Raw genomic sequence first — 27,500 nt, forward strand, 5'->3', positions numbered from 1 at the left:
CAATAATGATCATCATCATTATCATCATATAATGGTAGTACTAGTAGAATTTAATCCACTGTAACCAGGGTTTGCATGTACTTACATGCCATACCCACTATGAGTTTAGATCATTAACCCAATGCTGCAGGAAAATGCTGAGCTTTCTTTTGTGAAATGTCCCTGCACACAGATTGGCTCTGCTAGTGCTTACCCACAAAGGAGTTTATTATCAGACCTTGTGGCCTAACCTGATTCCACCTTTCATTGAACTGGCAGATTTTTTTTTTTTTTCTAATATCATGAATTCAATGGTGAAATCTTATTATACACATTATAATAACTATAATCTCATAATATTTGTAACAGCAAAATGCATTACGTAAAATAATTTTGTAAATCAAGGAAAAGGGTAAATGGGCAAGACGGCAGTACTTGTGATTGGGTCATTGGTGACTTAGCACAAGTATAGTCATCTATGTGTAAAACAAATAATAAATAAACTCACAGTGGGCATGGCATATACATAATGCCATGCCCGGCAGTCATTGGTTTAATTCTATTTACATATAGATGGCTCTACGAGTGATTAATCAGCATGGAGGCAATTGCTAGTCTACCTATCATGCCTGTTAACCTGTTTCCTTTATTTTAGGAATTTTTTTATTTATTTTATATTGTCACTGTATTGTTAATAAAATTAAAATGATCATAATGTCAATAAAAATGATAATAAATCAGTATTAACTGCATTGGAGAGAGAAGAATTTTTTTTTTGAAAAGTCAGGAAAGGGGTAATCAGGGGAGGTCACATAGACTACTAGCTGACTCTTTAGTAGCTGAGAATTTGTAGAGCCATCTATGTGTATTCACAAAACAAAACTACAGTGAACAATAATGTTCCCAACAGCAATGGATTAAGATTAGTAATAAAAAAGTAGTAGTATCTGTAACAGTAAATCATCACAATAATTTCAAGAAAATAACAACTCTATCTTCATAACATATCAGAACTTGCAAGAAGAATATCAAGATTCACACATATCATAAACAAATTTACACACATAAGAATCCTACAGACACTATTACAGCATCTGCAATTTACTCATATGATCAAATTTAGTTAATGGACAAACCAAGGTTTGCTTTACATCAGTGAAGCTCATATGATCTCCATCACACCTTTTGCTGTGAGCCCATTTCCATTGGGGAAATGTAGTTCAATTGTAATTTTCTTTTGTTTGGACACAGATGGCTCCACAAGTGCTCATCTACAAAGGACTCAATTAGTGCACCTACATAACCTTGCCTGATAACCACTTTCCTGATTTTTATTATTACTGCTATTATGTTATTATGTTATTAACAATACTAATAGCAATTAAAAATAAAGAATCTTTCCAAAAATCAAGGGAAATGGTAAACATGTGAGATAGGTATGACTAGTAACTGACTCCTTGGTAATTAATATATATTTGTGGAGCTATGTGTTAATACAATAAAAAAAAAAGTTAATGTGGCATGTTTTTCTGCCATTCCTTCATAATGGGTTAACAGCATGAAATACCACAAGAAAAAAAGAAAATAAGTTCCATCACAATCTAAACAAGATTACTTTAACTACAGAATTCTCACAATTCAATGCTAAAATAAATCTCAACAATAAATCTTAACTCAACAACTAGTTGACATCAAGTCTTCATGGTTTTAAAATGACAATACTTAACGACCACTTGAATCATGTAGCCTACATCAAAACGTTGCCAAAACAGAGGACGAACCACACACACAAAGTTTAAAGAAAGAAATCTTCTGATAAGTGAGCCAGTAACACTAACTTTCTGCATGTCACTGTTTAGCACTCAATTTTAAAGAACAATAATATTAGAAAGTAATTCAAGGCTACAGGCTACTTCAAGAAACACTGATGGTCAATCCTATTTAAGCATGTTATGTTGATTGAATGCCCCTTCAAACAAACTGTCCAGTTTTCACTGAGCCAAGATAGGGGCAACCAAAATAGCCCAAGTGGTGACTAACATTAATAAGAATATTATTTTGTGTGGTAAATAATTCAAAGTGAAATTAGCAAAACTACTATAAAATATCAAAACAAAATGTGTACTTACAGGCAGATGAACCATAGAAGTATAAACTCACTTTTCCCCGAAAATTTAGATCACTAGAGCTAATGATTATAAGGGGAGTAGCCAGGTAGAAACTCTGAGTCCCTTACTCCCCAGTCCCTTGATCCCCCAGAGTAGTAAAAATACATGCAAACTCCACTGTAATTTTAGTTTATTAATCGTTTACACAGAAACAGATCCACAAGTGCTTAGTATTTTTTTTTTTATGATTTAATCATTTCAAATAGTTAATATTTTAATAAAATTCCTACCTACGATTTGGATGACATGACAATCACATCATGAAAAAATCTGGTTTGAGGGTCAGGTGACATGAACATGTCATAGGAAAATTTACCTGTAGGTCGAGATAATGTGACTTGCCATTGTGAGAATTTCAGCTGAAGGCCGGGGTGATGGCAATGACTTGCTAAGAGTACACAAACCTCTTGAAGAGGGATTTGACTCATTTGGCTTTTAGAAAGATTCTTTTGCATTATTTTCCATTGACAATGAGAGTGGAATACACCATCTGTGAGCCATGACTGGAAGAGCACTGGCTCCAGTGAGGACGCTATTTCCATGCTCAGGCTCCTATTTCCAGCTGCCGTCACTGGCAGCACAGGTTGTATTACAGAAAATTACAAAAAAATAGATAAAAATGTTAAAATTACACAAATAAAAATACGTTACTTATTGCTATTAATACAGTGAGTTGTGGACTACCCTGAGACATGATATGGAGTCTGTGCAAGGAAGTCTATTACCATCAAAATAAAGCATATCAAATGACAAATATATACATTGGAAAATGGCAAAAAAGCTAAAAATGCTTATGCATAAAAAAAAATAACATAGCAAAGGAGAAGCATAGTGTCTTGTGCGCCCAGCTTACAAAGTGCACACCTGGCAGAGTAGCTGCTCAAGTAAGCCTATTCAAGGAATGGGGAAATCAGGCACGCTCACTTGGGTCTACTGATTGACTCCTTGGTAGCTGAGCACTTGTGAAGCCATCTGTGTGCAACAAATTTCACAAAAAACTACAGTGGACAATACAGACCCAAATGGATTATGTGGTTCTCAAATTATGTTAAAGTTTCCTCTGTTTTTTATATCTAACAAATAGTATCTACATTTTTGCAGTTATCTGGTATTAACACACATAAAAAAAAAAAAAAATAGAAGACTGCTTCACAAGTAGGAAACTTACATGTCTGTTTTTTATGCCATGTATACACTAATAAATAAATCCAGAATTGCGGCTCTGATACAGCTATGTCTAATAATATAAGCCATTAGTGTTAATATTCTAAAAGAACATCCTCCAAACACAGTGCAGTCTGCAGGATAGGACTATAAACTGTATTTGGGAATGAAATACTACAGGCACATCATATATGTCCTCAGCAGGCTATTCTTGACATGGCATGACACCAAAAGGCAATTGGTTAACATCCAAAATCTATAAAATAAATCCAAGATGTATTAAATGAATATCTATAGTAATTTTCCTTTGTTTCATTGTATTATCAAATTATTTAAGATTATAATGTAATACGGATAACCATTCAGATCTTCTTAAACAATAATAATGCTGAAAAATATAAAGATTACATTGACACATTTGTTGTCATTACTTACAATTTTGTATGCATAGTTATGTTCTTAAAAAAGGTCCACATAATTCCAATTCTAGCTCTTAATTTCCAAAAATGCAAGCAGCTTTTAGAGTCAGGGTTTGGGATTTTGGAGTTTCCGGAACCATGAGAAGTCTGATACAAGGAATAAACATGAGAAGTACCTCTTTAATATTCACATATAATTTGGCACTTTACCATCCAAGTCAAGGTAATATGTAACTTGGCCCAGACATTCAACTCACAATGAAAATTTTGTAGAGTACAAATTTCATACAGTACAATCACTTAGAAAACCAAGTTTTTATACTCTGGCTAGCCCAGAGGTAATGTGCTGACCTTTCACAAGGATGGCCCTTTTTCCCACCTAGCCAGAGCACAAGAAAGTTTTATTGGGTCAGTCATCTTGGGCTTCCTGTTTCCATAGCCTAGCTGACACAGTCCCATACTGGGTGAAGAAAGGCATTGAGTCATTTAAAATGACATGGTATGTACTATACTTTGCACATTGTCTGCAGTGTATTTTTCCTAATCACTTGTGGCTCCTAAGCATGTTCCTCATTACAGCAAACTACTGCATTATATTCAGCAGTAATCTGTAAAGCTTTTAAGTCACGGCACTGTTGCAGCTTTCATTACTTGTCAAAATATTGTTACTAAAAAATGTTACTTTAGTGACACTATAATATAAACCTTCAACAATTAACCAAATAGAACGTGTAACCATATTGCAAAATAATTTAGTGATAAATATGCTAAAAATAGTCACTCCACAACACAGTTACTGTGACCACAGAAAATATGCCCTCATAAATACAAGTTCTTACTAGGTTTAACCCTTTGATTGCAGAAGCATGAAATCATGCAATGGTGTGGGTAACTGGAATCACAGATGGCACTGTGAAATTACATATCCCACAATATTGACTTTTAAGAGGGAGCTTGTCTTTTTCTCCAACAGTAGTGGCATCACTTGTCAGTGTCACCATCAGAGACAGGCACTAAAGTGCTTTAGTTTAAAAATAAGAGTTATAGGCTGTTAAGTGCCTAATGTTATGTGTGAAGTAACAAGCTCGCTGAGGGAAAATGCTAAGGCCCGCCAACAATTTTTGCATTACTGGCTAATAGCCAATTTTTAATACCACAGATGCAAATATTAACCATACTTGCACCTTCTTTCTTCATGATGACTTTAATACCTTGCATCCCTTATCAGGGTAGAAGCCCTAGCCTAATATAAATCTGAAGAAGCAAGCAAGTTAGCAAACCACTCAATCAGATATCTCGCCTTGGGAAGTACTAGTGATTTCCTGCCCTAGCTCTGATACATTTTTTGCAAAAATAATCTATCACCACTTGCAAAACCTTGCTGCACCACATATGCATGGAAAATATACAGTACCATTCTATCCTAAAGAATGAGACATTTATCATCTTAGCAGTCTTCTGGACATGGGACCAAATACATTCATCAACCTCTATATGTACTGTATATGAAATAGTTCAAGAGATACATTACACAAAAGATACTCCCTTCAGGTAGTGTAACACTAATAAGTATAGTTCATTCCAAATAGTAGTCCCACCATGCGCTGAGAGCAATCCTCTTTGCTACAGAGATAAAATGGATAACTGACTTGTAGCTTTGTTCAGAATTATTTTTCTAATATCGTCATCCTTGCTCCTTATTCAAAATGTTTAAAGTGTAAAAAAAAAAAAAAAGCTATGAAACAAAATGTATATATCTATCTACCTATATACTTTTGCTTAAAAAAAATTCAATACATTAACAAAATCACAATCACGCTTAAAATGAAATAAGGAAAACTGTTGAGGATATCTTGCTGACCACTCACTGTCCAAGGACCAAGGAAATACAATGAACCTTATTCATGTTGACATATGTAGAAAAGATATAACTGAGAATGACTATCTGCAGCTTTGTCAGAAATATATATTTCTGATGAAGACATATTTGAAACTGGTTAAATACATATCTTGACCTAGGAAATCTATGAATCTGCTTCCAGTGCCCTTTAGCTGCTCAAAAAAATCAAGGATGCAAAACCTTTCCTTCAGTATTTCCCATAACTTATCTACATCCCTGTTTATTCAATGCTAATTTGATCTTACATACCTTTACCCGAACTATACAAATAAATATATAAATGAAGATTTAAACACTACATATGCTTTTAGTACCATAGTTATAGTGTTCAGAAAAAGGTAAACATTTAAAATGTGCAAGAGGTAACATTGAGGTTGTACTTAAACCAATTGACATGGATGGCAAGACTACATGCCATGCCCACTGTATACAAGTTCATCCATTGTCTTTACACATAGATAGTTCTACAAGTACTTAGTAACCAAGAAGTCAGTCTTATCTACCTCACCTGTTTACCCTTCTTGATTTTTGGAAAGCTTTATTTGTATTATTCCAGCAAATTCAAGGAATGGGGAAATCAGGTATGGTCACCTGGGCCTACTGAGAGACTCTTTGGTGGCTGTGCACAAGTGGAGCCATCGGTATGTAATAAAATTCATAAAAACCTACAGGGGACAGGACAGAAATCCAGTCACCGAGTAATAAAAAATAAATAAATAAATAAATAAATAAAGTAATGCAACCTCTTGCCTAGACACTATCCCTGTGTGCTTATGTGCTGAAGTGAGACAGTAACTGTGAAATAAATAAATAATTAAACCCCAAGGAGATGTCTCACCAACCATCCATCACTTTATCCATACTCATCCCACTTTATGGAATGTTAATGAATAATTCACATATAGAATTTCATTTTTTTTCATTGTTATCAAATTATTTTGAAGGCAAAATTTTCATAATGACTTAGCAAACTTTAAAAATAATGATGTTCATTTATGGGTGTTGCAGTTTCCTTTAGGATGTCAGCAAGGGGTTAAGAAACTTGTATATCCTATATGAACATGTCAGATAGTATATCTTGCAAACTTTAATTAAGCAGCAATTATACATTTGTTTCATGTGTAGAAATAATTACTGAAAATTGTTTGGTTATCCATCATTCCTTACTCAGTTACAGAGATGTGAATATCTGCATCAATTAAAATAAAGGTCACATCTCTCAAAGAAATCAAATGTCATGGAAGTTATTCAAAGGGATACTTTTTCACATTAAAGATATCACCACAATCATCATGGTGACATCAAACTGATTATTTCTAAATAGCTAATACTTTGAAATCAGAGGGTATTCTCTGAAACTGGTATATTTATAGAAAACCATCAATAGTATTTTAAGGGAAAAAAAATCATCATCATAATCATCAGATAATACACTCTTTGCACATGTTAAAAGAACATCCTTTGTAAAACAAAAATACTATTACAAATATGTTTAATTCATCTTAAGACTAAAAGATCAAATCATATTCCTGCTACTTAACTGTCTTTTGTGTGTGTGGGGAGGTGAGGTGTGTGTGCACGCATGTTGTTGACAAATAAAAACATAGTAACAGCAGAGATTGTGTGTGGTTGCCAAGTGTCTGTCGAGCTGGGGTATACCATAAACTTCAACAGATGTAATCATTCACAATGTTGAAAAAAGGATAGATGACATAAACATGGGCAAATGCTACCTGAAATTTGGCAGAAGCAATTCATAAACCTATTCAAAATTAGAAAATTAATTTGGCTTTAGACTCAAGTAGGTCCCAAAGATTATGTACATTAATCATACCAAAAATATATAATATATAATATATAATATATAATATATAATATAAAATATTAATAATAATAATAATAATAATAATAATAATAATAATAATAATAATAATAATGTTTCATATACCTACACATGGTTTCCATATGTCATGTGATGAGCTTACAAAAGAAAATAAATTGAATTGATTATCTAACATACACTAACAACAGTGAAGTGAAAACCTTCATCAGTGCGAACTCATTAAACAAATTTCAATATAAGAAAGAACAACAATGAATAATAATTCCTGTAGATATTTAGCAAGATCATTGCTTGAAAAATATACACATGATTACATAGAAAAATAAATAAACAAAAAATAAAATACTCATGAAACATTATCATTCTCGTGCAGTTTCTCAAGTTGTTCCACAGGCATTTCTGATGTTCACTATGTTCCACTAATTCATATACATACTAATCACTACAACACTAATTCTTTCCCCAATATTAAATTACATTATTCTTAAAATCTAATGCAAAAAATAACCCCTTCATTTCACATCACTTTTATACATGCAAAAAAAATCATGAACATTCACTGCTGTCACAGATTTTTATTCTCTATCAATCATTTTGGAACTTTTTTTTTTGCTACACAACATCTGGACCTTCAAAAAACAAGTTTAAAAACCAAAGTATCTGAAATTAAAGTTGGTCCAACCCAAAGATAAAACCATATGTTACAGCATTAAATGATATCTTATACTAATCTAAATATCTTAACATGCATGAACTCCCACATCAAAAATGACTGAGTGATTTAATAAAAAGGAAACGTCATTATCTGAATCTCTTGCTATCAACATTGTGTAAAGAATATACATCTACATCACTTTCTTACAAAGCACAGATTGAGAGAACTAAAACAATCTTTATCCAAGTTCTGCTTCCCTGAGAAATGGATTACAGCTTCATGCAAGCATTACAACACTCAAGAAGTTCAAATCTACAGAAGTTTCTCACTTTCACATTTACATCTGCTTACCGCACGCAATCAAATAAAACTTATAGAGCACAAGCAATTTTGATAAAATTACAGTCTCTATCAACTTCCGATTTTAAAGGACTGAACTTTCTTGATTTCCCCGAGCCAAACAGGATTGATTTGGTCTCGAAATTTCTCTGAAGCTTCTTAATCTCCTTTAAGGTCCGCTTCATATTTTTCCTTTTTGGTTACTGTTGGAGGCATTTTTGACTTTTTTGCCAGATGTCCTCAAATTTTTTCCACGCCTCAGCTACCTTTTTCAGGCACCGATCAATTTCACCTGAAACAAAGATGGAAATTTTGAGTTTTTTAGCTGAGAAATAAACTAACACAAATATCATTATAATGCAAAAAAATTTAATTTAAACCCCCAATAACTGCAGTATCAGCACAAGTCTAAATTTAATTTTCATTCTGAAGTTCTTTTTTAAATATAGCCAAAAAAATAAAGATCAAAATGTTTAACATGCATGGAAACCGGTTAATATATCCAAACAGTCAAGATCAAAAATGTTAACAGTGCATGGAACGAAATTTGCAATCTTAGAGAGTCAAAACGATTGTATTTTGATACAATATGCAATAAATATCCAAGAAATGGAAGGGAGCTAGGAGAGAAGAAGTGATTTCGCAGAAGCAAGGGACTAGAGAGGGGGGAGGGGGGGAATTAAGAGGGAGCCATGAAGAGTGGAGAGAAGAGAGTAGAGAGAGAGAGAAAAGAGAGAGAGAGAGAGAGATAGAGAGGAAGAGAGAGAGAGAGAAGAGAGAGAGAGAGAGAGAGAGAAATAGAGAAATAGAATGAGAGAAACATTATATATATATATTATATATATATTATATATATATTATATATACATAAATATATAATATTATATATATTATATTATGTATATATATTATGTATAATATAATATATTTATATTAATATATATATATAATGTTTCTCTCATTATATTGCCATTTCTCTCTTCTCTCTCTTCTCTCTCTTTTCTCTTTTCTCTTTTCCTTCTCTCTCTCTTCTCCCTCTTCTCTCTTCTCTCTCTCTCTCTCTCTCTCCACTCTCTCCGGTCTCCCCTCCTTAATTCCCCTCCCCTCCCCCCTCTCTAGCTCCCTTGCTTCCTGTGACTCACTCTCTTCTCTCCTAGCCTCCCTTCCATTTCTTGGATATTTAGTTGCATATTGTAGTCACAAATACACATCGTATGACCTCTCTAAGATTGTAAATTTCGGTTCCATGCACTGTTAACATTTTGATCTTGACTGTTTTGGATATATTTAACCCGGTTCCATGCACTGTTAACATTTTGATCTTGATTGTTTTGGCTATATTTAACCCAAGAACTTCAGAATGAAATTAATTTAGACTTGTGCTGTATACTGCAGTTATTGGGGTTAATTAATTTTCTTGTCATTTATCAATGTTATTATTTGTGTTAGTTTATTTTTCTCAGCATAAAAACTCAATATTGCCATTCTTCTGTTACAGGTGAAATTGATCGGTGCCTGAAAAAGGTAGCTGAGGGCGTGGAACAATTTGAGGACATCTGGCAAAAAGTCCATAATGCCTCCAACAGTAACCAAAAGGAAAAATATGAAGCGGACCTTAAGAAGGAGATTAAGAAGCTTCAGAGATTACGAGACCAAATCAAGTCCTGGTTGGCCTCGGGGGAAATCAAGGACAAGTCTCAGCTCCTTGAAAATCGGAAGTTGATAGAGACTGTAAGTTCATCACTTGCTTGTGCTCTATAAGTTTTATTTGATTGCGTGCGGTAAGCAGATGTAAATGTGAAAGTGAGAAACTTCAGTAGATTTGAACTTCTTGAGTGTTGTAATGCTTGCATGAAGCTGTAATCCATTTCTCAGGGAAGCAGAACTTGGATAAAAATTGTTTTAGTTCTCTCAATCTGTGCTTTGTAAGAAAGTGATGTAGATGTATATTCTTTACACAATGTTGATAGCAGAGATTCAGATAATGACGTTTCCTTTTATTAAATCACTCAGTCATTTTTGATGTGGGAGTTCATGCATGTTAAGATATTTAGATTAGTATAAGATATCATTTAATGCTGTAACATATGGTTTTATCTTTGGGTTGGACCAACTTTAATTTCAGATACTTTGGTTTTTAAACTTGTTTTTTGAAAGTCCAGATGTTGTGTAGCAAAAAAAAAAGTTCCAAAATGATTGATAGAGAATAAAAATCTGTGACAGCAGTGAATGTTCATGATTTTTTTTGCATGTATAAAAGTGATGTGAAATGAAGGGGTTATTTTTTGCATTAGATTTTAAGAATAATGTAATTTAATATTGGGGAAAGAATTAGTGTTGTAGTGATTAGTAGGGTAATGAATTAGTGGAACATAGTGAACATCAGAAATGCCTGTGGAACAACTTGAGAAACTGCACGAGAATGATAATGTTTCATGAGTATTTTATTTTTTGTTTATTTATTTTTCTATGTAATCATGTGTATATTTTTCAAGCAATGATCTTGCTAAATATCTACAGGAATTATTATTCATTTTTGTTTTTTTCTTATATTGAAATTTGTTTAATGAGTTCGCATGATGAAGGTTTTCACTTCACGTTGTTAGTGTATGTTAGATAATCAATTCAATTTATTTTCTTTTGTAAACTCTCACATGACATATGGAAACATGTGTAGGTATATGAAACATTATTATTATTATTATTTTATTATTATTATTATTATTCTTTTAAAATATTTTATATTATATTATTATATTTATATATTATAATATTTTTAGATTTTTTGGGATGATTAATGTACATAATCTTTGGGACCTACTTGAGTCTAAAACCAAATTAATTTTCTAATTTTGAATAGGTTTATGAATTGCTTCTGCCAAAATTTTAGGTAGCATTTGCCCATGTTTATGTCATCTATCCTTTTTTCAAAATTGTGAATGATACATCTGTTGAAGTTTATGGTATACCCCAGCTCGACAGACACTTGGCAACCACACACAAACTCTGCTGTTACTATGTTTTTATTTGTCAACAACACGCGTGCACACACACCTCACCTCCCCACACACACAAAAGACAGTTAAGTAGCAGGAATTTTGATTTGATCTTTTAGTCTTAAGATGAATTAAAAAATATTTGTAATAGTATTTTTGTTTTACAAAGGATGTCTTTTAACATGTGCAAAGAGTGTATTATCTGTGATTATGATGATGATTTTTTTTCCTTAAAATACTATTGATGGTTTTCTATAATATACCAAGTTTTAGAGAAAACCCTCTGATTTCAAAGTATTAGCTATTTAGAAATAATCAGTTTGATGTCACCATGATGATTGTGGTGATATCTTTAATGTGAAAAAGTATCCCTTTGAATAACTTCCATGACATTTGATTTCTTTGAGAGATGTGACCTTTATTTTAATTGATGCAGATATTCACATCTCTGTAACTGAGTAAGGAAGATGGATAACCAAAAAATTTCAGTAATTATTTCTACACATGAAACAAATGTATAATTGCTGCTTAATTAAAGTTGCAAGATATACTATCTGACATGTTCATATAGGATATACAAGTTTCTTAACCCCCTTGCTGACATCCTAAAGGAAACTGCAACACCCATAAATGAACATCATTATTATTAAAGTTTGCCAAGTCATTATGAAAATTTTGCCTTCAAAATAATTTGTAAAAATGAAAAAAAGAAATTCTATATGTGAATTATTCATTAACATTCCATAAAGTGGGATGAGTATGGATAAAGTGATGGATGGTTGGTGAGACATCTCCTTGGGGTTTAATTATTTATTTATTTCACAGTTACTGTCATCACTTCAGCACATAAGCACACAGGGATAGTGTCTAAGGCAAGAGGTTGCATTACTTTATTTATTTATTTATTTATTTATTTTTTATTACTCGGTGACTGGATTTCTGTCCTGTCCCCCGGTTTGGTTTTTATGAAATTTTTTTACATACCCATGGCTCACTTGTGCACAGCCACCAAAGAGTCTCTCAGTAGGCCCAGGGTGACCATACCTGATTTCCCCATTCCTTGAATTTGCTGGAATAATACAAATAAAGCTTTCCAAAAATCAAGAAGGGTAAACAGGTGAGGTAGATAAGACTGACTTCTTGGTTACTAAGTACTTGTAGATCCATCTATGTGTAAAGACAATGGATGAACTGGTATACAGTGGGCATGGCATGTAGTCTTGCCATCCATGTCAATTGGTTTAAGTACAACCTCAATGTTACCTCTTGCACATTTTAAATGTTTACCTTTTTCTGAACACTATAACTATGGTACTAAAAGCATATGTAGTGTTTAAATCTTCATTTATATATTTATTTGTATAGTTCGGGTAAAGGTATGTAAGATCAAATTAGCATTGAATAAACAGGGATGTAGATAAGTTATGGGAAATACTGAAGGAAAGGTTTTGCATCCTTGATTTTTTTGAGCAGCTAAAGGGCACTGGAAGCAGATTCATAGATTTCCTAGGTCAAGATATGTATTTAACCAGTTTCAAATATGTCTTCATCAGAAATATATATTTCTGACAAAGCTGCAGATAGTCATTCTCAGTTATATCTTTTCTACATATGTCAACATGAATAAGGTTCATTGTATTTCCTTGGTCCTTGGACAGTGAGTGGTCAGCAAGATATCCTCAACAGTTTTCCTTATTTCATTTTAAGCGTGATTGTGATTTTGTTAATGTATTGAATTTTTTTTAAGCAAAAGTATATAGGTAGATAGATATATACATTTTGTTTCATAGCTTTTTTTTTTTTTTTACACTTTAAACATTTTGAATAAGGAGCAAGGATGACGATATTAGAAAAATAATTCTGAACAAAGCTACAAGTCAGTTATCCATTTTATCTCTGTAGCAAAGAGGATTGCTCTCAGCGCATGGTGGGACTACTATTTGGAATGAACTATACTTATTAGTGTTACACTACCTGAAGGGAGTATCTTTTGTGTAATGTATCTCTTGAACTATTTCATATACAGTACATATAGAGGTTGATTGAATGTATTTGGTCCCATGTCCAGAAGACTGCTAAGATGATAAATGTTCTCATTCTTTAGGATAGAATGGTACTGTATATTTTCCATGCATATGTGGGTGCAGCAAGGTTTTGCAAGTGGTGATAGATTATTTTTGCAAAAAATGTATCAGAGCTAGGGCAGGAAATCACTAGTACTTCCCAAGGCGAGATATCTGATTGAGTGGTTTGCTAACTTGCTTGCTTCTGCAGATTTATATTAGGCTAGGGCTTCTACCCTGATTAAGGGATGCAAGGTATTTAAAGTCATCATGAAGAAAGAAGGTGCAAGTATGGTTAATATTTGCATCTGTGGTATTAAAAATTGGCTATTAGCCAGTAATGCAAAATTGTTGGCGGGCCTTAGCATTTTCCCTCGGCGAGCTTGTTACTTCACACATAACATTAGGCACTTAACAGCCTATAACTCTTATTTTTTAAACTAAAGCACTTTAGTGCCTGTCTCTGATGGTGACACCTGACAAGTGATGCCACTACTGTTGGAGAAAAAGACAAGCTCCCTCTTAAAAGTCAATATTGTGGGATATGTAATTTCACAGTGCCATCTGTGACTCAGTACCCACACCCATTGCATGATTTCATGCCTTCTGCAATCAAAGGGTTAAACCTAGTAAGAACTTGTATTTATGAGGGCATATTTTCTGTGGTCACAGTAACTTTGTTGTGGAGTGACTATTTTTAGCATATTTATCACTAAATTATTTTGCAATATGGTTACACGTTCTATTTGGTTGATTGTGAAGGTTTATATTATAGTGTCACTAAAGTAACATTTTTTAGTAACAATATTTTGACAAGTAATGAAAGCTGCAACAGTGCCGTGACTTAAAAGCTTTACAGATTACTGCTGAATATAATGCAGTAGTTTGCTGTAATGAGGAACATGCTTAGGAGCCACAAGTGATTAGGAAAAATACACTGCAGACAATGTGCAAAGTATAGTACATACCATGTCATTTTAAATGACTCAATGCCTTTCTTCACCCAGTATGGGACTGTGTCAGCTATGGCTATGGAAACAGGAAGCCCAAGATGACTGACCCAATAAAAACTTTCTTGTGCTCTTGGCTAGGTGGGAAAAAGGGCCATCCTTGTGAAAGGTCAGCACATTACCTCTGGGCTAGCCAGAGTATAAAAACTTTGGTTTTCTAAGTGATTGTACTTTATGAAATTTGTACTCTACAAAATTTTCATTGTTGAGGTTGAATGTCTGGGCCAAGTTACATATTACCTTTGACTTGGATGGTAAAGTGCCAAATTATATGTGAATATTAAAGAGGTACTTCTCATGTTTATTCCTTGTATCAGACTTCTCATGGTTCCGGAAACTCCAAAATCCCAAACCCTGACTCTAAAAGCTGCTTGCATTTTTGGAAATTAAGAGCTAGAATTGGAATTATGTGGACCTTTTTTAAGAACATAACTATGCATACAAAATTGTAAGTAATGACAACAAATGTGTCAATGTAATCTTTATATTTTTCAGCATTATTATTGTTTAAGAAGATCTGAATGGTTATCCGTATTACATTATAATCTTAAATAATTTGATAATACAATGAAACAAAGGAAAATTACTATAGATATTCATTTAATACATCTTGGATTTATTTTTATAGATTTTGGATGTTAACCAATTGCCTTTTGGTGTCATGCCATGTCAAGAATAGCCTGCTGAGGACATATATGATGTGCCTGTAGTATTTCATTCCCAAATACAGTTTATAGTCCTATCCTGCAGACTGCACTGTCTTTGGAGGATGTTCTTTTAGAATATTAACACTAATGGCTTATATTATTAGACATAGCTGTATCAGAGCCGCAATTCTGGATTTATTTATTAGTGTATACATGGCATAAAAAACAGACATGTAAGTTTCCTACTTGTGAAGCAGTCTTCTATTTTTTTTTTTTTTTATGTGTGTTAATACCAGATAACTGCAAAAATGTAGATACTATTTGTTAGATATAAAAAACAGAGGAAACTTTAACATAATTTGAGAACCACATAATCCATTTGGGTCTGTATTGTCCACTGTAGTTTTTTGTGAAATATGTTGCACACAGATGGCTCCACAAGTGCTCAGCTACCAAGGAGTCAATCAGTAGACCCAAGTGAGCGTGCCTGATTTCCCCATTCCTTGAATAGGCTTACTTGAGCAGCTACTCTGCCAGGTGTGCACTTTGTAAGCTGGGTGCACAAGACACTATGCTTCTCCTTTGCTATGTTTTTTTTTTTTTTATGCATAAGCATTTTTAGCTTTTTTGCCATTTTCCAATGTATATATTTGTCATTTGATATGCTTTATTTTGATGGTAATAGACTTCCTTGCACAGACTCCATATCATGTCTCAGGGTAGTCCACAACTCACTGTATTAATAGCAATAAGTAACGTATTTTTATTTGTGTAATTTTTACATTTTTATCTATTTTTTTGTAATTTTCTGTAATACAACCTGTGCTGCCAGTGACGGCAGCTGGAAATAGGAGCCTGAGCATGGAAATAGCGTCCTCACTGGAGCCAGTGCTCTTCCAGTCATGGCTCACAGATGGTGTATTCCACTCTCATTTGTCAATGGAAATAATGCAAAAGAATCTTTCTAAAAGCCAAATGAGTCAAATCCCTCTTCAAGAGGTTTGTGTACTCTTAGCAAGTCATTGCCATCACCCCGGCCTTCAGCTGAAATTCTCACAATGGCAAGTTCACATTATCTCGACCTACAGGTAAATTTTCCTATGACATGTTCATGTCACCTGACCCTCAAACCAGATTTTTTCATGATGTGATTGTCATGTCATCCAAATCGTAGGTAGGAATTTTATTAAAATATTAACTATTTGAAATGATTAAATCATAAAAAAAAAATACTAAGCACTTGTGGATCTGTTTCTGTGTAAACGATTAATAAACTAAAATTACAGTGGAGTTTGCATGTATTTTTACTACTCTGGGGGATCAAGGGACTGGGGAGTTAAGGGACTCAGAGTTTCTACCTGGCTACTCCCCCTTATAATCATTAGCTCTAGTGATCTAAATTTTCGGGGAAAAGTGAGTTTATACTTCTAAGGTTCATCTGCCTGTAAGTACACATTTTGTTTTGATATTTTTATAGTAGTTTTGCTAATTTCACTTTGAATTATTTACCACACAAAATAATATTCTTATTAATGTTAGTCACCACTTGGGCTATTTTGGTGCCCCTATCTTGGCTCAGTGAAACTGGACAGTTTGTTTGAAGGGGCATTCAATCAACATAACATGCTTAAATAGGATTGACCATCAGTGTTTCTTGAAGTAGCCTGTAGCCTTGAATTACTTTCTAATATTATTGTTCTTTAAAAATTGAGTGCTAAACAGTGACATGCAGAAAGTTAGTGTTACTGGCTCACTTATCAGAAGATTTCTTTCATTAAACTTTGTGTGTGTGGTTCGTCCTCTGTTTTGGCAACATTTTGATGTAGGCTACATGATTCAAGGTGGTCGTTAAGTATTGTCATTTTAAAACCATGAAGACTTGATGTACAACTAGTTGTTGAGTAAGATTTATTGCTGAGATTTATTTTAGCATTGAATTGTGAGAATTCTGTAGTTAAAGTAATCTTGTTTAGATTGTGAATGGAACTTTATTTCTTTTTTTCTTGTCTATTTCATGCTGTTAACCCATTATGAAGGAATGGCAGAAAAACATGCCACATTAACTTTTTTTTATTATTGTATTAACACATAGCTCCACAAATATATATTTAATTACCAAGGAGTCAGTTACTAGTCATACCTATCTCACATGTTTACCAATTCCCTTGATTTTTGGAAAGATTCTTTATTTTTAATTGCTATTAGTATTGTTAATAACATAATAACATAATAGCAGTAATAATAAAAATCAGGAAAGTGGTTATCAGGCAAGGTTATGTAGGTGCACTAATTGAGTCCTTTGTAGATGAGCACTTGTGGAGCCATCTGTGTCCAAACAAAAGAAAATTACAATTGACTACATTTCCCCAATGGAAATGGGCTCACAGCAAAAGGTGTGATGGAGATCATATGAGCTTCACTGATGTAAAGCAAACCTTGGTTTGTCCATTAACTAAATTTGATCATATGAGTAAATTGCAGATGCTGTAATAGTGTCTGTAGGATTCTTATGTGTGTAATATTTGTTTATGATATGTGTGAATCTTTGATATTCTTCTTGCAAGTTCTGATATGTTATGAAAGATAGAGTTGTTATTTTCTTGAAATTATTGTGATGATTTACTGTTACAGATACTACTACTTTTTTATACTAATCTTAATCCATTGCTGTTGGGAACATTTATTGTTCACTGTAGTTTTGTTTTGTGAATACACATAGATGGCTCTACAAATTCTCAGCTACTAAAGAGTCAGCTAGTAGTCTATGTGACCTCCCCTGATTACCCTTTCCTGGACTTTTCAAAAAAAAAAAATCTTTCTCTCTCCAATGCAGTTAATACTGATTTTATTATCATTTTTATTGACATTATGATCATTTTAATTTTATTAACAATACCAGTGACAATATAAAATAAATAAAAAAATTCCTAAAAATAAAGGAAACAGGTTAACAGGCATGATAGGTAGGACTAGCAATTGCCTCCATGCTGATTAATCACTCGTAGAGCCATCTATATGTAAATAGAATTAAACCAATGCTGCCGGGCATGGCATGTATGTATATGCCATGCCCACTGTGAGTTTTATTTATTATTTGTTTTACACATAGATGGCTATACTTGTGCTAAGTCACCAATGACCCAATCACAAGTACTGCCTGTCTTGCCCATTTACCCTTTTCCTTGATTTACAAAAATTATTTTACGTAATGCATTTTGCTGTTACAAATATTTATGAGATTATAGTTATTATAATGTGTATAATAAGATTTCACCATTGATATTCATGATATTAGAAAAAAAAAAAAAAATCTGCCAGTTCAATGAAAGGTGGAATCAGGTTAGGCCACAAGGTCTGATAATAAACTCCTTTGTGGGTAAGCACTAGCAGAGCCATCTGTGTGCAGGGACATTTCACAAAAGAAAGATCAGCATTTTCCTGGCAGCATTGGGTTAATGATCTAAACTCATGGTGGGTATGGCATGTAAGTACATGCAAGCCCTGGTTACAGTGGATTAAATTCTTACTAGTACTACCATTATATGATGATAATGATGATGATCATTATTGTTATTGTTGTTGTTGTTGTTGTTGTTGTTATTTGCTGCTGCTATTTTTTAAGACAAGTATTCAAAAAATAAAAAGGTTTTTGTAGCCATACCAACCTTTTGATGTTTTGATGAATTTTCATTGAATTTAAAGCACGCTGGAAAGAGAGCTCAGTGTTGATTGACATGTTGATTGAAAGACAATGAAATTGGACCGACCCACCTTTTTTAATTTGAAAGCATTACAGGAGCCTCAATTTATTATTATTATTGTCATTGTTAGTGTTATTATGATAAGTAGTATGGTTGTTATTAGTATTACGATTAATATTACTGTAGTTATTATTTTGCTATTAATTTTACTCCTATGTTTATTACTTTTGTGTTATTAATTTCACGATTTATTATTCATTGGAAGTAGCAATTGTAATAATAATGATAGTAGTATTCTTTATATTAACTTTATTATTATTGCTACTGTTGCTATTTGTAGTGATATCTGTGAACATTTTTATGTTTTCTATATTGATAGAAATAGTTATTGTTTATGAATTTTTATTTTATTTTATATGTACCATTGTACTTATTCTTACTATTGTTATTGTTATTGTTGCTCATACTTTGATTTTATTTATTGTTATTCTTATCATCATCAATATTATTATTATTATTATTATTATTATTATTATTATTATTATTATTATTATTGTTATTATTATTATGATACTACTGTTACTATTTTACATTTTGTTTTAGTTTATTTTATCATCATTATTATTGACATCGTGTGTCGTGTTATCTCTATGATAAATATCATGATTATAATATTGATTATTATAATCATTATTACAGTTATCTTCATCATCATCACTGTTATTGTTATTATGGTGGTGGTTATTATTATTATTTTTTTAATCATTACTATTACTTTTATTGTTATTGTTATCATTGTTGTTGTTGTTATTATTATTATTATTATTATTATTATTATTATTATTATTATTATTATTATTATTATTATTATTATTATTATTGTTATTAAACCAATGTCACCAGCATACTGTCTAAATTTATTATATATTTTATTTTTTTGTTTTTTATTTATTTATTATTATTTTTTTATTTTTATGTTATTTTGTTTTTTTTTTATATAATTTTGTTATGTATGTTATTGTTTTTATTATTATTATTATTATTATTATTATTATTATTATAATGGTTTTTAACAAGGTTATTGATGCTATTATTAACATATTGGATCAGAGTGCTTTGTGGCCCATGCCTAGACCAAAATCTGGGCATTAGGCTTTCTTGATGGGCAGCTGAACATGTGCTTTGTAGGCCTGGCCCACAGAAACACCTTGCACTGCCTGTTCAGTGGGCAGGAATAGAATCCTTAGTACAGAAATAGTGTCCTTCCTTGACCTGGTTCTCTTCAAGCCATGATAATGGCTGGTACATTTCACCCTCATTTACCAGTTAATATTTCTTTTCTAAATGCCCATGGAGTGTAATTTTCCTTGTGGCAATTCACTCCTACCACCCTGAGCCTTCAGACAAATTTTCCATGATGGCACGTACCAGTCATTCAATTTTCCATGACAGCATATTTCCATCACCCAACCCTTAACAAAATTTTTCATGACATGTCATATCACAAGGATCCAATGGGTTAATATTAGTATTATTAACCCAAAGCTGACAGGGAGCTTTGTATGTACAGGCCATGGAAACTGAGTTTAGTTTATTAATTGGGCTTACACATAGATGCCTCTACAAGTGTGTAGTCACCTACAAGTCAATTACAAGACCATACTATCTCATCTCACCTATTTACCCTTTTACTGGATTTTAAAAAAATAATCTTTGATGTTTATATTCATATTAGTATTGTTAATAACATTATAATAGTTATGATGTCAATATGAATAGCATTAGAAAAATATTTTTTTCTGAAAGCTCAAGCAGATGAGAAATCAGGTGAGGTAACATAAGTCTGCTAATTGACTCCTTGGTGGCTGAGCACTTGTTCAGTTGTGTGTATGTAAAGACATCAAAACTAAACTACAGTGAACACAGCGTGTTCCTGGTGACATTGGTTAATATTGATAATAAGATTAATATTGATATTATTGTAAATAAAATAAGTACTTTTGATATTAAAAATAATATGTTAATATTAACCCAAAGTCTCCTGCAAAATGTTCTGTTCAATATAGTATTGTTTGGTGGAGTGTCACTGCACATAGATGTTTCTGCAAGAGCTCAACCAATATAGTAGTCAGTTAGTAGACCTTTTGACTTCACCTGATTTCACCTTTCCTTGAGTTTGTGGGGGAAAATGCTTTAACTAATGCTATGAATATGCTGTTATATTTATTGTACATTATATTTATTAAGGTGTTACTGACATTACTAACAGCAATATTAGATACCAAAAATTATTTTTAAAAATTAAGGAAAAGGGTAAACAAGTGAGACGGGTAGTAATTGGCTCATTGGTGGCTTCATACTTGATTTCAGGTAACTCTTAATATTGTTATTATTGTTGCATTTTTTTTTTCTTTATTTTTCTCCGTTGTTGTTGTTGTTATTATTATTATTATTATTATTATTATTATTATTATTATTATTATTATTATATTATATTATTATTATTATTTATTAATATTATTACTATTACTATTATTTATTATATTATATTATAATTATCTAATTATTCTATTACTATTACTATTACATTACAATTCTATTATAGATACTATTACTATTACTATTATATTGATTATTACTTATTGATTACTTGACTGTACCTATGATTATGAATATAATTTTTATCATCATCAACATTATCATCATCATTTCTATTATTTTTATAACTAGTTATTGTTGATATTGTTATTATTATCATTATCATTTTTATTATTATTATTATTATTATTATTATTATTATTATTATTATTATTATTATTGTTATTACTATTGATATTATTATTATTGTTATGATAATTTGTTTCTTATTTTTTATTAATATTGATATTAGTATTATACTATTGTTGTTAATATTATTGTAATAACAACATTATTAACAAAAATATACTTTGTATGAACTACAATATTATTATTTATCATCATCATCATCACCACCACTATTTACTTTTGTCAGTATCATTATTTTTTTTATCACAAATATTATGGTAATTAGCGTTGTCATTATCATCATAATTGTTGTTGTTGTTGATAATGATACAATAATAATAATATTATTATTATTATTATTATTATCATCATTATTATTTTATTATTACTATTGTTATTGTTGTTATTATTATTATTATTATTATTATTATTATATATTATATTATATTATTATTTTATTATTATTTATTATATATATTATTATTACATTCTATTACTATAGTGGGGAGTGCGAATGGTAAGCGTCATCAACTGTCAACGGTATTATTCGAGGTTCGAGTCTAAAAAAAAATAAAATTAAAAAAACATAAAAAAAGTTCACCGGCACTCTCCTGTGAAAGGATATGGCCCTAATATCATAGATACATATATGAATATAATTATATTATCATGCTTACCAGCTAACATAACTATTAAAAAGAATTACTATTAGTACTATTATTATTACTACTATTCATCATCAGTATCATTTAAATTATTATAAGCATTATTATAATTATTGTTATAATTATATGTTATATTGTTGTTTCAAACTTTATTACTATGGTATTATTTTGATTAATATTACCATGCTTGTTATCATTATGGTAATGATCATTATAATAATAGTGAAAGTATAATAGTAATAATAAGTGATGGTGGTAATATGATGATGATAATAAAATAATGATAGTAGTTATTATTATTGTTGTTTTTGTTATTAGTAATTAATATTGTTATTGTTATTATTGTTGTTATTATTATAGCAATTCTTTTAAGTTTTAGATTAATTTTATTATCATTATGAATATTTTGGTTTTATAATTATTTTGATTATTATTTGTTGTAATTACTATTGCTAGTGTTATTATTATAATTAATTATATTATTAATATTATTATTACTCTTGCTGTTACTAATAGCACTACTATTATTGTTACTATTATTACTATTTTTATCATCATCATCATCATCATTGTTATTTTCATTATTGCTTTTATTATTGTTGTTATCATTGCTACTTTACTGTTAATATTATTAGAGTCAGGAATGTTTTTTTTATATAGATAATAGCAAATGTAATTTTGTTATTGTTAGTGTTTATTTCTATATTTTGGTGTAATTATCATTATTATTAATCCAGTACTGCTGGGGATGGTATGTATGCTCATACCTTGCCCACATTGAGTTTCATTTATCTTATTTACACATCGGTGGCTTACTTTTTAGACTTATCTCACCTGTTTACCATTTTCATTTTTGGACAATAATTTATTTTATTTTATATTTCCATTAGTATTGTTAATATTACTGTAATGATTATGATATCAATACTGATAACAGCATTGATATTAATAACAGTAGAAGGGATGTATCACTAGTAATAGCAGCAGAGTGGATGTTTCACTGCCAGCATTTGGCCCAAAATATGGGGATTAGTGTGTGTGTTATAAACCTGTGGAAAAGGCGTGTGAGGTGACAAGACCCCATGCTTTCCCTTTATAATGTTATTTTCTCTTTTTCTGAATAAGCAGTAATATTTTTTTTTTTTGCCATTTTCGAATGTCTATATTTGACATATAATTTGTTTTGTCCAGATGGTAATAAACTTTTTCTTACACAGACTCCATATCATCTCTCAATTGATGGAAGTAATGCAAAAGCCCCTTCCTAGTCGCCCCTCAAGAGCTTTGTGCACTCGTGGCGAATCATTCCCATCACCCTGGCCTTCAGCTAGATTTTACCATGACGGCATTTTCACACCATGCACATCACCCCTCAAGCCAGATTTTTTCATAATGTAAAGGTCATGTCATCTGGATCATAGGTGTTAATATTGTTAATTACATTAAATCAATATATTTTATTGTTATAATGATAATAATAATATTATTATTATTATTATTTTTTTTTTTTTTTTTTTTTTTTGTTATTATTATTTTTTATTGTTATCGTTATTATTATGAATTTGTTTGTTATTATTATTATTAATATTATTATTATTATAGTATAGTACTAATATTGCTATAATTAATGTTATTAATATTAATGATTTTATTATTATTAGTAATAATAATGTTATTAACATTATAAATAGTATTAATGTTATTATTATTATAGTAATTGTTATTGTTATTGCAGTTGTTGTCATTTATATCATCATCATCATCATCATTTTTGTTGTAGTTGTTATTGTTATTCCCATTGTCATTATCATTATTATTCTTGTTATTATTATTGTTGTTTTTTATCATTCTTTTTCTTCTGTTTTATTATTATATATATTATTATTGTTGCTACTGTTATTGTTATTTCCATCATTATTCTCACTATTGTTTTTATTGTTATCATCATCATATTATTATTATATTGTTATTATATTATTGTTATTTAATTAATGTTATTGTTGTTATATTTTTTTTCTTTAATATTAATATTATAAATATTATTGTCATTACTAATTTTATGATAATTACTGTTATTATTATGATTATACCATTATTATTTTATATCATTATTGTTATTTTTGTTAATATTTTCATTATTGTTATCACTATTGTTTTTATTGTCATGATTTTATCATTTTATTGTTGTTATGATATTGTCACTATTATTGATATTTTAATTTTCATTATTAATATTTTTTTTATTACTGTTAATGTTATTGTTATATTAACATTATCATTATCATTATCATTATCACTATCACTATCACTATTTGTAATATCAGCATCATCATCATCATTGTTAATATTATTGTTGTTTTTTGTTTTTATTGTTATCATCATTATTGTGGTTGTTGTTGTTGTTGTTTTTGTTTTATTTGATTATTTATTTATATTATTATTGTTACGCCGACCACCTCGTCTCTCTGCCACCAACACAAGGCAGGCTAGGCAGACAACGTGTTATCCACAGGGTCGTGAACACTGAACAGCTCCAAGAGGCACCGAGCACCACAGCGTCCCAGAACACCACGAGGGGAAACGCCAAGTGGCGAGGCAGGGCACGAAATAAACACACGATGACAGTCTTTCCTTTATTTACACAAGTTATTTACCCGTACACTTTTCTATAGGCACAATATAGGGGGAAACCAGCATATCACACTGCACGATACAGCTTATAATAGGGCAACACAAAGTTTATCAGGTCACAAAGGCACACACGAGGTCTTCACAGGAGCAGCACCCAACTGCGTCTCTCGGCTTGTTCCTCCGCTCCTCCGCTCCCCCGCTCCCAGCCAGTTGCATGTTTGCCCAGGTCCCTTCATGTTAACACATGTTTCGCACAGAGACAAAGACCATTATTATTATTATTATTATTATTATTTTTATTTTTTATTTTTTTTTCCTGTTTTGTGTATAGTTATTAGTGTTACGATAATCATTCACTTTCTTTATTTTTAATTTTATTATTATTATTATTGTTATTGTTGTTGAATTTCATATTTGTAACTTATCATTTGTTTATCATAATTAAGCTTTTTATTATTATGATTTTTATTGTTGTAATTATCATTATTGTTTGTGTTGTTATTGTTGTAATTCTTGCCATGGTTATCATTATTCATTTTATTTTTACTGATAGTAATTTTTTTATCATTGTTATTATTGTTATTTTTATTATTGTTGTTGTTGTTGTTGTTGTTGTTGTTGTTGTTATTATTATTATTATTATTATTATTATTATCATCATCATCATCATCATCATCATCATCATCATCATCATCATCATCATCATCATCATCATCATCATCATCATCATCATCATCATCATCATCATCATCATCATCATCATCATCATCATCATCATCATCATCATCATCATTATCATCATTATCATCATCGTTAATAGTGTTACTATTGGTGGTGGTTTTGTTGTTATTATTTTTATTATTAATGTTATTATTGTTATTGTTATTATTATTGTAATTATTATTATTGTTGTAATTATTATTATTATTTTGTTTTCATTATTGTTGTTGTTTTATTATTGTTTTTATCATCATCATTATTATTATTATTGTCATAGTTATTCTTGTTTTTATTTTTGTTTTTTGTTCTTATCACCATCATCCTAGGTATTGCTTTCGTTAGGGTTATTAGCAAATGAAAAGTAAATTATTTTGTTCAGTACTTTCAACAGTGTCATCACCTTTTTATTGAACTTTCAGTGTTTAGCCCTTTGACCAAAAGGGACATCAGAATTTTTAGTAAATCCAGAGTGTGCTGCTAATTCAGCATCTCCAGTCCAGGAGGTAGAATTAAGAGAGGAACATTCATGATTTTACTGGACCAAAACCTCCAACCCGTCTCTTACTGTGAGGTCGTGTATGTCTGATCCATCCAACATCTAGCACGCAGGGGAACTTAGGCATACTGCCATGATCCCTCTGGGATTAAAATGTTATAGGTTTGCAGTTGACTGTTGTAGCAACGTGACCCTGCAACCTGAAATTCAGTGTAGTTTCCCAGGTTGGGTCACACCAGATACACAGCCATGTCTCACTTATTGGACAGCGGGCTTCCCTCGTTCCCTGCGTGCTTACACAGCACACATGTACTTAAGCTGCAGAATACTTAACCGAGATTAGCAACCCCGATCCTCCAGCGGAACATGACAACAGCAACAACAACACAAGGACTACCCAGGCCTTAGCCAACTGGGGAGCCTGCTGGCTCCTCATTGATCTCTGCTTCACCTTCAGCACTCAGCCATACCTATGGGCACTCACACCCACAACAATCATTCCATAAAGAGATATAGCCCATCATTTACTGTACTGTGATGTGGTTGCCAAGTTGTCAGTAGATATTTATAAGATTGATTCTAGGATCTTATGCTGATGGATGCAAATCTAGTAAGGTGTAAAATGAAGTTTGATGATTATGAAATTCAAAAGTTATCCTTTAGCCTCGAATGTATTTTCAGCATCTGTGACCGTTTATGAATGTAGCAGAGATCTGTAATATGTGTTCCTCTCATCCACAGCAAATGGAAAGATTTAAAGTTGTAGAAAGAGAAACAAAGACCAAAGCATATAGTAAGGAGGGCCTTGGGGCAGCACAAAACAAGGATCCAGCCCAGCGGGAGAGAGAAGACCTAAACAATTGGCTCAGTTCCTCTATAGACACGCTAAATATTCAGGTGAGTCACCCTGAGAATTTCTGTCTTTTTTTTTGTTTTACCTAAGTTAAACAAAAGAAAAAAGATATCAAGGTTGTTTATTTGACTTATTGTTGTTGTGCTTATTGATTAGGATGTCACTGCAGGTTGTAGTGCTCTATATATCTATGTATTTGTACTTCAGGATAGTCTAGAAAGTAAACTAGAAAAGTTGAATGTAAATCATCACTGAGATAGGGACCAGAAATTAGTCCACAAAACACCGCAGGAAATTAAAAGATTGATGATAGGACATTATTGTTCCTTTAGTTCATGTAGTAATTCCCTGTCATTCTGCTTGTTTTTATTCTCTATTTTGATCATTTTCAAGAAAAACTGATTTCTGGCATACTTCTGTTTGAACTGAAAAAAAGAAAGAAAGAAAGAAGAAGAAGAAAAGATTGTTTTTGGAAACATTTTTTT

At 31.4% G+C, this 27,500-nt stretch overlaps 1 protein-coding gene across 6 annotated transcripts in view; it reads left to right on the forward strand.

The window, feature by feature from the left end:
• LOC119573127 (CCR4-NOT transcription complex subunit 3-like) overlaps positions 1–27,500 on the forward strand; it is a 60,827-nt gene that overhangs the window by 5,031 nt on the left and 28,296 nt on the right. For all 6 annotated transcript variants that reach the window (XM_037920171.1, XM_037920173.1, XM_037920175.1 and 3 more), the window contains exons 2-3: positions 9,966–10,198; positions 26,904–27,059. In XM_037920171.1, the coding sequence (XP_037776099.1) occupies positions 9,966–10,198; positions 26,904–27,059 (389 nt within the window). The remainder of the gene's footprint in view (positions 1–9,965; positions 10,199–26,903; positions 27,060–27,500) is intronic.

This window comes from Penaeus monodon, chromosome 5 (assembly GCF_015228065.2).
Source record: "Penaeus monodon isolate SGIC_2016 chromosome 5, NSTDA_Pmon_1, whole genome shotgun sequence".
NCBI classification, from domain to species: Eukaryota; Metazoa; Arthropoda; class Malacostraca; order Decapoda; family Penaeidae; genus Penaeus; species Penaeus monodon.